The sequence below is a fragment of the Aquila chrysaetos genome, chromosome 11 (genome assembly GCF_900496995.4).
Source record: "Aquila chrysaetos chrysaetos chromosome 11, bAquChr1.4, whole genome shotgun sequence".
NCBI lineage: Eukaryota > Metazoa > Chordata > Aves > Accipitriformes > Accipitridae > Aquila > Aquila chrysaetos.
The window spans coordinates 33,865,251-33,881,798 of NC_044014.1; the positions used below are offsets into that span (position 1 = coordinate 33,865,251).

General features: G+C 40.3%; 1 protein-coding gene across 43 annotated transcripts in view; it reads right to left on the reverse strand.

The window, feature by feature from the left end:
• Positions 1 to 16,548, reverse strand: part of ANK3 (ankyrin 3) — a 382,076-nt gene that overhangs the window by 35,050 nt on the left and 330,478 nt on the right. For 30 of the 43 annotated variants that reach the window (XM_041127047.1, XM_041127049.1, XM_041127048.1 and 27 more), the window contains 8 exons: positions 12,270 to 12,481; positions 10,266 to 10,473; positions 9,589 to 9,685; positions 8,141 to 8,369; positions 7,411 to 7,536; positions 6,517 to 6,639; positions 6,001 to 6,027; positions 4,163 to 4,244 (listed from right to left, as the gene is read on the reverse strand). In XM_041127047.1, the coding sequence (XP_040982981.1) occupies positions 4,163 to 4,244; positions 6,001 to 6,027; positions 6,517 to 6,639; positions 7,411 to 7,536; positions 8,141 to 8,369; positions 9,589 to 9,685; positions 10,266 to 10,473; positions 12,270 to 12,481 (1,104 nt within the window). The remainder of the gene's footprint in view (positions 1 to 4,162; positions 4,245 to 6,000; positions 6,028 to 6,516; positions 6,640 to 7,410; positions 7,537 to 8,140; positions 8,370 to 9,588; positions 9,686 to 10,265; positions 10,474 to 12,269; positions 12,482 to 16,548) is intronic. The other 13 variants (XM_041127057.1, XM_041127076.1, XM_041127058.1 and 10 more) reach the window with 3 other exon arrangements.

The window sequence follows — 16,548 nt, forward strand, 5'->3', positions numbered from 1 at the left end:
GCCATATACTGATGACTGGTCCAAACCAAAAAGCAACATGAAATGAAAGACAGAAAGCACATAGCAACCAAATCTGCAAACAATGAAGAAAAGAAAACACAAAGAAGGAATGCATAAGATAAAAATAAAGCCACATCAAAATTTCTTCTCTTACTTCCTATTGACTTTCTGATGTGCTACTTCTGAAATATTCGTAACAGTGCTATTTTGCCTGTTTAGGTATGTCTCTGCTTTGCGCAACTATTAGAATTATCCTTTTAATAATTTCTGTTGTTGTTCTATTCAGATATTGAACCTATACAAAATATAAACTTGCGTAAAATGACATTATATAGCTAAAATCTTTTTTTTAAACCACTCAGAACTATTTCATGCAGAACCCAAAATTCCTTTAAGTGACAGGCAATTGATGTGCAAACTGTGAAGCAACTGGAATAAATTCAAATCTGTATCTCCCATGCACAATTCGGATATGCTTCACACTCACAAAGCCAATAAGAGCAAGAGCTTTTCTGAGTCAATATTTTTTAAAAATAACAAAAATAAATAAAGAAAAGGAACTTTTGCATTTGTTTCTCATGCGATATTCCTTTTGTTTGGTAAAAACTAAAGTAAAACTTACATGAAATGATTTTAAGAAGCATATGTCATACATGAAATATGGAAAGTATGATATATGATAAACGTGAGCAAGCAAAGCAACTGAATCAGTTTTTATTCATGCACAATATATCATGTCAAAACGAGCACACAGATTAATACATTTTGTATGCTGTATTAAGCACAAATATGTAAACCTTACAAAATCATTTCACAAGAGGCCATTAAAAGAAGAGTACACTTTTTCTACAAGATGTAGTGTCTTGGTACCTTTTGAGGAGATTTCTTGTATCAGCTCAAAGACAGACCTGTTCAACTTTACATTTCTCAAAAGGTAACGTTAGAAAAGCAGTCAAAGAACAATATATTATGCAAAAACTTCCTGGCAAGGAGAAACCTGTTCACTGTTATCATCCCCCAGAACACTCAGCTTATTCATAGGCATTTCAAACAAAATCATCATCAACCACATTTTGCATCACAGGAGGTACTCATTCCAGAAAACAGTATTTCTGGGAATCCCATTAAAGCATACATATCCTCTGATACAGCAGTAACATTCAGAGAGTTGACATTGAAAGTAACTTAGAGGGTTTTTTTTTTTTCTTTAAAGTTGGAGTTGGAAATGGAGCTAAAATATCCAAACAATTTATTCAGCATACCTTTCTCTGAAGTTACACTAATAATTTGTCAAGCCTGCTTGATCTGTCTTATAGACAGACAGTAACTTACAATGAAAGAAGCTTAACAAGGCTAATACTAAACTGTTAAACTTAAAGCACACACACTCTTATAGAATAGTGAATATTCAGTATACTACAGGTCCATATCCTGCAAGGAGAAATGTGCTGGTCCTACAGAAGCCAATTGAAGCCCAGAGGCTATGTGGATGGCTGGTGATATTGCAGTATGAGAACATTTAGGTTGAAGAGAGCTTGAATGCTAGGCCTGACTGGCACAGCCTGTGTCAAGAAACATCCATTTTTCCTTGCAATTTTATTTTTATGCGCAAACATACTTCTTTTTTCCCCCAAAGAAGAAAACATAGTGTACTTCATTAAATGAGCTACACTTTACTATGAACATTAATTAGCAGCAGCTGCTAACATTCACCAAAAGTTCATACAGTCCCAAGTCCAAGAAACAAACCCCAAAATCATTCTGAAAAGAACTGACAACAAAACAACTTGTTCAGCAGTTCATGTTTGGAAATGTCTTTACAGGGACCCCACTGCGCTGTGATGAGCCAGTCCATCACAACTGGCTAGTGAGGCAATCAAACCAACAGGCTCCCCTCTTAACTGCTCTTTCTCCTGTTAAATCACAGATTCAGACATGTTTGAGATGCTTTTTCTGTGCTCCTTATTGCAGTTGAGAAGAAGAACCGGTACAAAGAAAATTGAGTAATTTACCAGTGTGTGCAGCTATGACATAACTCAAACAGCAGGGAACTGGGCAATTTTACTATTTTGAAATAGCAAAGAAATCCCCACAACCATGCAAGACTTTAGAGTGGGATAATATTCTAAAGAGTGGTTTTATATAACAGCCCTTTTTGGCTACTGGAAACTCTTGGCCTTAACAGTTTCCATCACTCTGCATCCAAGATTTTATCAGAAAACAGATGTTAGTTACTACCTTCTGTGCACCAAACTACACTTCCTTGCTTGCAGCTGGTAACTGAAAGTGCTGAGTGAACCCATACAAGTGGCCTTCGCTCAGGCTTGCTCCTCTTCAGCTGCAAGCAAACAGCCAGGACCGAGCAGGTTTAACCCACTGCAGCACTCCTCTTCTGTGGGGACTTCACAGCTGGGAAGAGCCAAGGGGGCCTTTCATCCCTTTCCCTGAGCAGGGGTGAGGACAGGGAGGCAGGGGAATATCCTTCTGCACCGGCACTGGCAGGGGTGCAGAGATAAAAAATCCGTATGTGCGCACATGCATGCACGCACAAGCTTGTGTGAGTAAAAAGAACAACCCTTGCTGCTACCAAAACTGCAGGAACTGTGCCATCAAATTGACTGGAAACAGGTAGAGGTTTATCACTCATATCCAATCACTGGAGCAAACACCCTGCAGTGTAAAGCAGCCACAGCCACAGTCCTGGCTCTGTGTTGGGTAATGTGTGCTCTCTGGAGGAGCTGCACCTCCAAGATCACATCCTCCCCTCGCACCAGCACGGTCCAGGTGGTAGAGGCAGTTGCTGAACACATGCTACGTGTGCACAGAAGGTGGTGCTCAGGCTGATGGCCAAAGCACTATCTACGATCTTTCCTGGCAAACACAATCATTTTTGCATACCCTTTTTGGGTAGCTCACAGCCTTAAGTAGTAACCATTGCTGAAAGGGATAGAACAGTTAAAGAATGGTCAGGTCTACTGTGTTAACCCCTCTTTTTTTTTTTTTTTTTTGGAGTGCAGCTCAAGTGGGTTTAGATTTTTTTTTTTCCCCCTCCAACTTTTTGGAAATGAGACTTAATGGACCTTTGGTGAATAAATAAGACGACTTCCCCCCCCCCGCCCCCTGCCATTGAGGCCTGAAAAACTAATCGTAAGCAACATCCACAGTCATCAAACTCCTTTCAAGCAACTTCCTTTTCCCTCTCTCTCAGTTCCCATCAAGCCTTTGACAATACCTTAACAGTCCATCAAGATGTCTCAGCAGATCTGATAGCTTCTTCAGATGTTATATGCTTGAAGTCTTCTTCCAGGCCTGAGAAGTGTAATATATTCTGGAGCACATCTGATCCAAAGAAGCCACAGATCTTATAGGATAATTAAACAGCAGCCATCCAGTGGGAACTCCCAAGACCCGATGAAGTTTGTCTATGGATTTTATGGAATTATATCAAAGGGTCTGTTGCAGGGTAGCAACTGAGAATTCATGAGGGAAAAAAAAGGCAAGAAAAAGCCTGGGAATGGGGAACAATAGCAGTCAACCTCAGACAGGAGAGGTGAGGGAACAAAAGCTAAGCAAACTACATTATTGTATTTAAAAGGGAAGGAAAGAAATGCCACAGGTCTGGTCAAGGGGAACATAACTTTAAGAGGAAGCAATGTGTGGTGCCAGGGAATAAAAAGCATCTGCAGGGAACAGAGGACAAAGGGAAGGGAAGGAGAAAGAAGAGGGAAAATATAAAATATGAGAGAGTCCATTTTTGGCTAAGCATCTAAACATTTAAGCGCTTATCTGAATGGCATTCTCCAGCCTTGCTGAACTTCTGCATAAGAATCCCTTCTACAGCAGCTCTCTCTAATCTTTCAAAGGGAAGAGGAACAGACTCTTTTTGAAAGCAATTTGCAATCCTCCAACTCTGGAGCTACACGGCACTTTTAAAAACTACTATATTTTTACTTAACTAACACATCATTTGCCAGTCAGGATTCTTCAAGCTCTCACAACACAAGAGTTCACAGACCATCCAAGAGTTTTGTTTTACATAGGTGTTTTTTTTCTTTTTTCTTTTTTTCCAGAGTGACACCAAATACAACGTTTATAGAAAAAATGTCTCTTCTTATGAAAAATCTTGTATATATGGTTTAGTATTTTGGTAAGGGCAACTCACTCATTCCAGGCTCAGTCAGATAGCTGTAGCGCTTACGTAAAGCAAGGGAGACAAAGTTCTGGCGCCGGTCAGCTTTCTCCGTCTGCAACAAAACATAATACTGTTTAGTGCCTTTAGTATCGCTATCCCCTATTTGAAAAGAACAATCATCAAACCTCAGCACGATGGGCCGCATTTTGCAGTGCACATCCCCACAAGGGAGAACGGATGCTTCCGTTCAGCTTCAGGAAGGCATGCTGAAGGCAAATTTGGGCAAGCAGGCAGGGAATGGACAGAGCCAGTCTCCACTCCTGTCTGCCATGTAATGAGTGTCAGGCACTGTGGAGCAGGGAGTATGGCTATTGGAGGTGGCAGAAACCTGCTGTGAATTCCTACCCTTCTGGGGCAAGTGAAGGAAGGGACTGCAACCCTAAGAGATGACCCCCTGGGTTCATTCCTGCTCACAACATCTCTGCTTATGAGGCAGAAGAGCTTAGACAGCAGATGTAGCTCATGATCCTGCCTTAAAGTATCTCAATAATATATTATCCCATTATCACTCAATAAACCGCTTTACACTACTAGAAATAGTATGATATTATTCATTCTCTGTAAAATAAACCACCTTTGGCTAGAAACAGGAGATCAACACAAAAGACTACAGATACAGACATAAAACATTCATAAGAGTACAACTTAGACCGATCAAATATTTCTCCCCAAATTAATTTGTCCTGAAAGCACATACACCACAATGTACACTGGCTTTAAAGTGAATACATTAAGGACAAAAAAGGCATGGGAGGGGATTTTTTTAATAGGCACAAAATGCAAAGATGCAGATTAGAAAGCAGACTACTATTGTTAACTAATAAACTGCATTATAAGTTGCTGCGTTCAATGGCATAGCTGCTAGTGTGATGTCTTAAGTATTAAAAGTCCTTCAGAAATCAGCTCACTTGACTATGTGGCTAAAAATATGGTTTGTTTAGAAAGAAAACTATTGTTATAGCTGTATAATAGCTCACTGGGAACAAATCCTGTGGAGACAAAGTGATGTGGTTGCTATTATTATTTTTTAACATGTAAAGGGTGTTTTGGTCTGGTTTTTTTATCATTATCATTATTATTATTATTATTTTAATCAGCAGGTGGCTACTGCTATTTATTTGCCACCAGGAAGAGAAGAAAACTTTGCTGCTAGGTAAACGGGATGCTATGTAGTTTCTTTTATAAGGTGATCTCATTTATTACTACCTCTAATGAGTAAAACCCACTCAATTTCCTGACAATCTAATGTTGCAGTCTCCAGCAAACAGTGGATTTTTAAGCTACAAATATCTGAGTTTTATTTGAAAATAGATTTGTACACAATATTTAGAAATTGGTCTTGGTTATTTTGCTTTTTCAGAAGAATCCACTTTATTTTCAGGAGTAAAATGTTGCAGGCCACTATCGTGGCCTCAGCAATACTTCTTTCCTTCTCAGAAATACAAGTTAACAAAGCATTGGCAGTATTATTCCAAGAGGTAAAATCACATCCACTAAACTCTTCTTGATTTTGCCAAAAATGGACTTGGTCTGAATTTTATAATTATATCCTTTTTCAGAAGAAAACAAGTTAAGTTTGAGACCGCTATTATTCAATGCTTGCTTTAACTTCATAATAAATAATCATGGTTTTTGCACATTTGTGTACTTCTGTTTTGCAACAGACTATCAGATGTTCAGGATATGGTTATTCTGTAGGTATCATTTCAATGCCATAGTTATAAAGAGTTGTTTGTTTTTTTCTATAACATATTACTTTTCTTCACTAAATCTGAAGGAAATAAAAACAGAAGACAGTGTTTTTTTACCTCATCATCTTGATCTGACTCTGTTTCCTTTTGGTCCCAAGATGCATTGCAGAGACAAGGAATATTATAATGGACAGCAGGGAAAAGAATATCAGGATATGAAAAGGACCAAATTGGGAGCACAAAATGCAAGCTGATTTATAAGGCAAAGCAAATCCAAAATGTCAACACAAAAGAAAAAAAAATCTTACATCCAATGCAAATCAACACGTGACATTACTGAAAGCATAAACCTATGATTTGCAGGCTGAAGCATGAGCTGTAAACAGAATCATAAAAATTATAGGAACTTGACACCACAGTAACAAGAGACTTTAAAAGCGTTCTACATACAGGAAACCAATAAAACATAAATTTTAAAAGCCTTTATCATATTCCAAAGCATTCTCATTACTGGCATTTCACAGGGATTCTTTATCGCTAGCAGGAAAAAAAAAAAAAAAAGGCAAAAACTAAAGGAGCAAAAATAAAACCAAACCAACCCTAAGGAAAGTGTTTACTTTTCCTAACAAATACCTTTTTGTGTGCTGGCAGAGTGATATTCAAGTTGCAAACAGCTGTCTGTGGCAGTCCTTTTGTAGTCTTTGGTTCTTTCAAAAACGATAATCGACCACAAGGCTCCTGGCTGGTGTCTCTTACCTAGAAAGGAAATTTTAGTACAGTGTAGTAATATGTAGTAATTCAGATTATTACCTAGAGGAGGTTTCTGGAGAGTTTCTCAGAGTTTCTTTCTGCAAGAAGCTATCTAATGGGTAAAGACCAATGTTACTGAGCTGGAGCTCAGCCTGAGGTGCTGAAGGAGAAAAGGCATTACCATGAAAGAATTAGATCAGCCTGAAGCTCTCTGATAGTAAATCCATGCAAGACAAGATGTTGAGTGAGTCCAGCCAGACAGTTTCATACTGGGATATTACTGAGAGACATTTTCTGCTCACCTTCATTTTTTCTGCCACGTTTTGCACTTGTGCTCACCAAAATGCTTAAAAACTTCTTTTGCACGGCAGCTATGATAACACTAAGGGAAGTGAGCATCCATTCATGGTAATTTAGAGATGAACAGCCTGTGCACACTTCTTGGAGGCTGTTCTGCTGTACAGTATGTTATTGAATGCATCTCCTTTGCTTACTCCCTGGGAAATAGTGATCTACTGGTAATATTCTGGAGGTCTAACTTGAGATATGGTTTTAATAAAAGGCTGTGAATCCATATCATGGTTATTCTGGTCCCAGCTCTGCCAGCAGGTCTTTTGTGGCTTCATGCAAAGCACCCTCTCCATGTTATTCACATATTAAACAATGATACTTACATTCTCAGGGCAAGTTAGTCCTATTGGGCTGAAAAAGTGTTATCACTGGGGGTGGAGAGGGCGGGAAATACCAGCAGAATTATTTGGCTTGTTTTGCTTTTACCTTGATAGAGAATGGCAGTCTATTTTCTTTGAAAGCATAAAAATTAAAAACAAGCTGCTGTCCTCCTTTAGTCAAAGGGGCCAGATTTCCATAGCAATCAACGTAAATAGGTTTTCCTTCCAGAACCTATCAAAGCAATAAATAAAAGTCAATAAAACCTCTTTTCATAGTAGATGCATGCACATAAGTATATCGTGATTTCTCCCACCATAGTTCCTAAGTTTAGCACAAGTCCCCACTAAGATTAAATTCAACAACAAATTAGAAGATCACTGTGCAATATGGCAAGATCTTATGAATGCAGGCAGTTTGGGAAAACATGAGCTACATGAGTGGCTTTTCTGCAGTAAGAATGTGTAGGTTTCCTTCAAGAAACAGTATGTTGGTGACTATGTATTCACCACAAACCAGCCCTACTCATGACTGTGTGTCTGTGGGGCCAATGAGAAGGAATTCCAGGTCAGCTGTCTGCAAAGCCCAACCAGGGCTATTCGACAGCAGCGCGTGCAAAACCCACTGCAGACTGGCCTGAGGCATCCATTTGGAGACAGGTCCTCGTACTCCCCTCACCTTGTCCTTTTTTGGTCTCCTTTCAAAAAATTTTTTGATACAGCCTTGCTGTGAACCTTTATTTAACTGGGCTTATAGTGGCTTTTGCAGGACCTGTTGCCACCTGGAAAACACATTGTCCATTTACAAGGAGGAAGTCGGCTGTGAGTAAGAAATATACCTCAATGTCTTTGCTTCTTGCAACTTCTTCAAAGTTCTCTTGTTGCTCCAAAGTTTTGTCCACTTTGTCATCAGTCATGCAGAAGCAACGCAAATTGGATTCCACAGGGTCATTCATTTTGGCAAATATCACAAACTTTGCCATATAAGGAACGCATATTAATTCTCTATAAAGCTGTGTTGCCAGCCCAACAGTCTCTAGTACTTGATGGCAGTCTGCGAGCCAAAATCTGAGTGGGGAAAAAGCAAACCATTAAATCAACTTTTCATTGTGCTCAAATATTGCTTAAGCTTTTAAAGAGAAACCATGTCCTGTGATCCTTGCCATTTTGCATGCATAATGTCCTTGCAGACTTTCCAAAGCTGTAACCTTCCTTCTACTTTCAGTGGTGCTTTAACCATCCAAAAATGAGAATACCTGGCAATGAAATGTTGATATACTTACTTGACCCTTCTCACACTGATATCTCATAAAGCTGTCTATTTAATCCTCATTTGAAGCCAAAGCAGGGAAATTGTATTTCTTGTGACCACACACCATGTATATTGTAATGTGCTGATGCTTCACTGTACATTTGATTTGCTAAAACAATCTCCTTTATAACACATACATACAAGCAAAATCATAACTCCCATATAGGTTGAACCCAAATATCCCCACAGTGAAGTTTCCCAAAGAGGTAGATGTTATACTGTCATTTTCTCATCCTATAATTAAGAGTTTGATGACAATTTCAATACAAGTTATAAATATTTTAATTTGTAGTTTGTATGAGTCTCTACACAATATTTCAGCCCTGATCTATTTGGTTCTTTCAGCAATTCTCTCTCTTTATAAAGCTTTTTATAGGTGCAAAAGTTATGTACTGAATGATAAACTCTTTACCTGGCATACCATGAATTTTCTCCACTAGGATGCATGATTTGTACAGATCCTGTTGAATGCCTCCCATCAGCATGTAAGTTCACTAAGTCCATCACAATTAATTTCAAACCATGATTTTTTGGCAAATGATATTTTTGTGAGAGTAATTTTACATAATTTTCAACTAAAAAGCCCACAGCCAGAAACTGAATGTCTTTAACTTTTTAAACAAATATGTTTTTATGAATCCCCCCAATTTTTTATTGAATGAGCATTTAAACTTTCCTTTCTGTTGCTGTTTGCAGAAAAACAAACCCCTGTGCGGCACTGCAGCCTTTAGAGAAACAGCATGTGTGATTGCCAGGAGACATCACCACAGCAGAAAAGGCCAGGACAAAGCTTCATGTGCAACACTGGATGTGTGGGATGCTGATACATAGTGACAAAGAAGCATCTGGTCCGTTACTGCTTCATCAGTCTTGCAAAAGACTTACAGAAAGCCAAAAAACAACCCCACAACTACGCACTTTGTTAATCAAGGGAAACTACTCCCTAAGTGCATTTGGCAAGCTCTGTTACCATACCTGGCTGAAACATTGGTTGTGAATGAGACACAGTCATTTGAAAACGTCAGCGGAGTGGTGCCTGTGATATCCTCCCACTGTGCAGGTGAAGTACCTCCTACGTAAATATAAACCATGGAGATTTTCTTTCAAACACCAAGCATATACAGACTACATAAGAATATCTTAAGTTACTTTGCTTCACACATGAAAAGAGAACCTAGACAATAATATTCTCCAACAGCTGAGCTATACATTATATATTACATCATACGTTACACACCAGAAAACGATGCTGATGTAAGCAAAGTACATACCTACAAGTCAATAGCACACCCCCCCCACACACCTCTTGATATCACCTAGGGCAGAATTATTTCTGCAAAGTACTTTTACTGACAACCATATTTAATAGCCAAGGCTGAAATTCTTCATACTGACTAAATATAAAACAGCATTTAATATATGTTGGCAAAGTTCTTTTACAACGGCATGAGACCAGATTCAAAGCCCAGGGAATCAGTGGGAGCCTTTCAAATGACCTCAGCTGGCTTTGCTCAGGAGAACTGATCTGAACTCTATTGGACCAAGCACACCAATGTTCCCTTACTGGAAAGCACGAGTTGTACAGTTACGAGAGTGAGCGCAGAGGCATTGCTGTCTCAGAAACCTTTGCAAAGAGCATGATTTTCTCTAACCTGTAATGCTACATAAAAGTCGAAGGCTGGGCGTCGTGTCTCCTTTGTACCCATTGGTTACACCTTCTCCTGATGGAGGCGGCACCGGAATTGTCATGGTTATTGGCTTATGAAATTTTCTTCTTCTTGGCTCCACAGTGACAATGGGACTGAAAGTTGCTTTGTTTCCAAGGATTTTTTTGACAATCTCCTCTGGAACTGGTTGAGCCTGTCAACACAGGGAAAGTATTTAAACTAGAGCTACAAATTGGTTATAGACATGCAGAACTGTTTTCCAAAAGATAATTCAATTTTCCTTTTATTTTCTGTAGAATTTTATCTCTTTTTTTTCCCCAGGCAGCCTTCTCCAATAGCTCTCAAGGGTGATTATTAGTACAATTCATGCTTAGTACTTTTCTCGACAACCCACTTATGATTTCCTAATAGCTAACTTGTAGAGCAAAACTATAAATCTCAGAAGGTTGCCTGCAGTATTTGCTGAGACTTTTTCAGAGCATGTTTGGTTTTGTTTTTAATTTACAGTGATGGGTGATATTAAATACAATTTCAAAATGCATAAAGAGGCCTATTTTGCACTTGAGAATTGAGGACTAGACACTCTGCCTTGGAGATGCTGAACAATTCTCATATTACTGCCAAACACAAATCCATGCTCCTGAGGAACACCGTGTACTCCAACCTACCTCTGTACTCAGTGCTTCCTATGCTGCTCCACTACTGATCATTAGGAAAGAAATACTTGTTTGGGTCAAATTCATAGAGAATGCATTAATCTATAGAACACCTATAAGCAAACTTCAGACTTTCTACCCCCATTTTGTGCCTTGAAAGATTTCCTAACTTTATATCAGAATAAAGGAAAAATAACCAATGTGGGAAGAAATGCTATAGAATTTTTGTTGTTTTTGTCACGTAAGACCTGAACTCAAAAGTGACAGACATCTTATGGGAAACAGGGTTTTGTATCCATTTGCCTTTTTTTTTTTTTTAAGCTTTCAAGTCTATTTCAATCAGGCTGACTTGTGACTTGCTGCATTATTTGAACTGCACAATGTATTGATATGCATAGAATATGTAGCTACATTGCAATCTCAGCAGTCACAATGCTGAATATGGAGACGTCATGCTTCCTTCACACTGGAGAGCTCTGGAAAAGCAGCTGTATAACCATAATAGCAGAGCTTCCATTTTCTCAGGATTAATCATCTTTAGATGTGAAATATCATTAACAGAAACGTTCCAGTGTGAATTCCAAGCACTGGAATCCAAACCAGCATCCCTATTTCATGAACCCATCAGACTTGTCAGGTTATTAAGTAATTTTAAGTGATAATTAACAGAACTCAAAGAAAAAGATACCTCCTACAGAACATTTCTCCACTTTCCGTGCAGTTTGTTTAAGGAGAGTTTAAGCTATTTGCTCTTCCCAGATTCCACCCACTGCTAGAAACACCAATGGTGAATGTCCTAAGCTACAACAGATGTATATGGGAGGTCTTTGACCCAGTAACAGCTGGCAAACAGCCGCATGCAATCCTTACCAAACACATTCCTATGGCAAAGGGCAGCCCAGCGACACCAATCACAAGCTGCTACTTTGCTGCAGGAGACTGGCACTGCACGGCGGCTGTGCAGCTCCTAGCTGCTGGCAGCTGCGGCCAACAGGAAGATGGCAGACAATATCACTGAGGCTGTGGTGGCTCCAGGTCTTTGCTTTTCTCTCCATTCTTCAGATGCTAATCAATGCTCAAGGTGATGATAAAAGGGGAGCTGGGCTTTTGCCACAGGGAGGAGGACTGTGCATCACCTGCACCGTGGCACAGTGAGAGGCCGCGAGCGTGCCCAGGCAGACACGTGCCAATTCAGATCTCAGGTGTGTGTGAATACCACCTGCCTTGCAACCCACTACTAAGGAGCAGCAGGCTCCTTAGCTGCAAGCCTCATGCATTAGGACCAACGGTGTGCTTGTAGACGCTGCGGATATGAACACGAGGGCACCTTTACCTGGAGCCCCACGCGGATTCTTTTGGTTAGAGCACCCTCGGGGAAGGATGCCTGGACGCGTGGCACTGTCGTGCTGCTCAGCACCCCGCCCTCTGGGCCAATTTGGTTACTCTCCTGCTTGATTCGCGAAACCACTGCAAAGTACTGAGGGAAATCCTTTGTGACGATCCTGCAGATACGCTTCTTCTCTAGCTCCTCAACGCTGTCCAGCTCTGGTGGGAGAAGACAGTTAAAACATTCAGGCATTACCTGCCCACGTTCATACCAGACACATCTGTGAGTGTGAGGTTTTGAATATGCCTTAAAATGCTTGAGAAGTCTTTTTTTTTATTTACCACAGGAGAAAAAAAAATATTCAGCGTTATTAATTATCTAGCTTTGGTTTGCTCTGGGAACTTTCACATAAATCTTGACAACGAGGGCCAACAGCACCAGACACACAGATCTGCCAGGACACCTAAGCACTAGGGTGTGACAATCTCTGCAGCAGCAGCTGCCGTAGGGTGGCAGGTTTGTCACACAGCGTGGAAGTCCAAGGAGGCCTGAAGTAGATGGTCAAGCTTCTTTCCTCTCTCAGCTATATCTGGAAGTACACAAGCGCGCTGATTTTTCTGTGCACACCTTCGAAAGACATTTGTTTCCAGCCTGTTCCCTCACATAGCTCCGACATGCAGAAACGCACAGGAAATCACAGTTCATGAACTACCTAACTTCACGCCAGGTGTGCAGTCCAGAGTTTGCCCAGCTAAGGCACTTGAGAAAGTTATCTCCCAGACAGGCATCCATGTAATCCTGACCAGACACTGAGCTCTCTGGTAAACTGTGGATGTGACAGAGCTCGCTCTGCCACCACTACCAATGAAAGTATAGCAAGGATCCCTTCCCACACCAGGCTTTCAGCCATTCACGTATCTGCCCCAAAATAACTGCATCGTGCTCCTCAGTTCCTAGAGAAACTTAACGCACCCTCAGAGACAACTGGGACAGAAACAGGTCATCAACAATTAGTGCTCTCGGCCACATTCCCAGCTCATAGGGTCACCAGGGCTCAGAAAGATGCATGGAGTACCTACCCATATTAACTAATTAAGTAGATGACATAGACATATGTGCACTGAGGAAAACCTCTGTGATATGTGACAAATATAACTACTTATGCAACTGTATCTGTGTGTGCATATATATGCACTAGTGAAATCCCTGTGATATAAACACTGTTCACAAACGGAGATAATTAGACAACTGTCATGCATTTCTCCTGTAATTTTTTGCACTCGGCCTTTTTAGCTATTGTAACTGGGTTTCATTCCAGCACTCCACAAGTTTCCACTCTTATTTTCCTCCTTAAAAAGAGCACCACATACCTAAAGAGGAAAGTTTGTTCCTCGAAAGATGACATTTCTATCACACGCTGCAAGAGAAGGCAGGAGGACCAGAAATGGTACCAAGACAAAAGACACTTGTAAAATTCTTTATGTGACTGAGACATTTTCCTCCTCCAAACATGTAAGCTCAAACACAGCTCCAAAAGGATTAGAATATAAATTTGGTAAAATGTCAGTTTTCCATTTTAAAACGTTCAGCAGGTAATTTGGTTTAATTGCACAGTGTTGCTGTGGATCATATGTACCTACCAGAAGAGGATAATTTCTTATCATAATGTCAGCTTCCATTTACTTTGACGCAGAGATTGATATCTGAAGCCCTCTAATAAATTAGATATTCTGCCTGCAGCCTCTGGAAGCAGTGGCTTGTGCAGGAGACAAACTGGATTCTTAAACTCCCAGGCAGGTATGATCTTGACTGGTAAATCCTATGCATTCTCCTGTTTGTTGCTAGAGAGTAAACCCTCTGTAAAATGCTCACAGAGAAGAAGGATAATTAAAATTCTCCTGAAGTAGAAAATTAGTGTTTTATATAAGAACATTTCAAAATTCTTTGAGCCTGGCAGGCACTCTCCTTCAGAGGAGGAAGATGATGTGAAGCTTAGAGTGGCAGAACAACAGTCAGGTATGGAGAGGAGTTGGACTATATATAGGGAGGTTATGTTTGGATAATACATATGTAAGCTTCTATATGAAGTTGCCCTCTAAGAGAAAAAAAAGATGATGAGCAATCAAACCACCTCTCTGACTGCCATGAGAAATGCAGCGTTAGCATGACAGAATTAATGAAACAGGGAAAACTAGTCCTGGGAGAGGTCACATTTCTCAAACACACCTCATGCATTTTACAGAAAGAGTGATCATCATTACTATTTCCCTCAGCTGCTGACACTTCATTCCTATGCAATGTGTTTCAATTAAAAACCTCAAAGTATTTTTTGGTTGGTTGGTTGGGTTTTGTGGGGGTGTTTTTTTAACCACAGAGAAGTATGTTATACACCTCATCTTACAGATAGGGATGGCAAAGCAGAGAGAGGTAAAGCAGAAAGGTTAGTAGCAGAATTGGGAACAGTGTCCTGATGTCACTGTCTCCCAGATTTGTGCCAACAGCCCAAAGAACACCTATGGCCATTAATTTTTAGTAAGTCAAGAGAAAGGTATTGTCAATACTCTGTGCATATATTTCCTCCCCTGCCACCCAAGTATATGGTACACTTATCTTAAGGTGGCTGGTGGGAGTGATGGAGGAGAGAGGAGATGGAGAGAAGGAAAGGAGGGAGGAAAGGAAGATCACTCTTCCCCACACTCTAGTCCATGCTGCCACATGAGCGTTACATTAAGGTTCCTGGACAGGAGACGAGAAACCCAGCCATGTCCTCCAAGGTCAGAGAGGGACCTCACATAGGGTGGCTCAGGTCAAGGAAAGCAATCCCACCAGTTTTGTCAGGTGAGAGGCAGTTGTGGGTCAAATTTATCCCATGTCTAATACCTTTCTTTTTTACTTTCAGGTAAAGTAACACAGAGCAAATGTCTTCTGACTGGAAACGGAATAAAAGAAGTCACAGAACACCTGGCTGTTTCATGAGCTCAAAAGTGTCTTTGTGTGTTCTGGTATCTGATTTCCCTTACCAGGGCCTTAAAAGAGTTTTGCTAGCACTGAAAAAGCAAATCTCACCTGTACTTAGCAGACTGAACAGCTCTCTGAGTTTTGCAACCCTCCTGGAGTACTGGCTAGAGCAGAGCTGACCTTGTCACTGTGCAGAGACTGAAAGGTGGGACGAGCATAGGATACCAGTTTCCCCCATACAAAGATGTGCCCATTAAGAAACTGTTGCATTAAAAGTGGGGCACCCAGGAGGCAGCGCTCACATGGAGAAAAGTACAGGAGATAGATAGAGGCAGAAAGAGTACATGGGAAGGGGCAAGGAGAAACTGAGGGCAGTGAGACTTGTCTTTAAAATGCTGGTAACTAGACCCACCCTTGTACATAACTAGATGCTCCCAGTGCCACGAGGAGGTCTCATCCTCAAATAAGGCAATGTCCTTTATGTGCTCTTTTGTCTATTTTTGTGCAGTCTTTTACCTTGCCATTCACAACATGAACTTTAACAACAGTATGTTTAAAAACTTTTCTTGGAAGTATGGCAAAATCACTGCAGAGTGATTCATGGTGGTATTTTAAACTTCAAGCATAAACAAGGTCACGTTCTGGTTTGATCTATAGTTTCAAAGAAGTAGTTATGTAAAAACTCCTGCTTCCCATCTGAAACTACACTGTGCAGCTGCAAGCGTATTGTAGCCACAAATAGTTGCACTTCTTGGCTCATTGACTAGTTTGCAAATGCCTGTCAGAAGATTAGCTACACCAGTGTGTGCATTTATGCCTACAATTTGTCTACAGGTACCTGTAAAGGGTGCAGGAATGTAAAAAGCAAACACAAGTTATATCTAAAAGAAGCCTGGCTGAAAACGTAACCTATTTACCAATTACAAGACAGAGAGCTTCTTCCTAAAAAATAAAATAAAATATTTTACTTGATTCAAGTTTAAATAAATGTAATATGGTCGAGAGCTGTGAATTGCTACCCTCCGTGTTTGGAACCAAACTCCTTCTCTTCCTAAAAATGCCACGTTCCCCATATTCCCTCCTCCCTATATTTGCCTAAGTACAGCACCATCTTTAGAACAAAACCTATTTAAGCAGAAACCTGATGGCACCAAAGAAAAACTGACTCTTTACATCCCAGTTCATTGTTCTCTCATGATAATAAAAGCAAAGTTCTGCTGTTATTTAATCCTGCATTTAGTGCCCTGAAGTGTTGCCTCCTGCTCTGGATTATTTTGAGTCTGAGATGAGGTCTTCCAGCAGATGGTGCTACTTCCAGTAAAGAAGA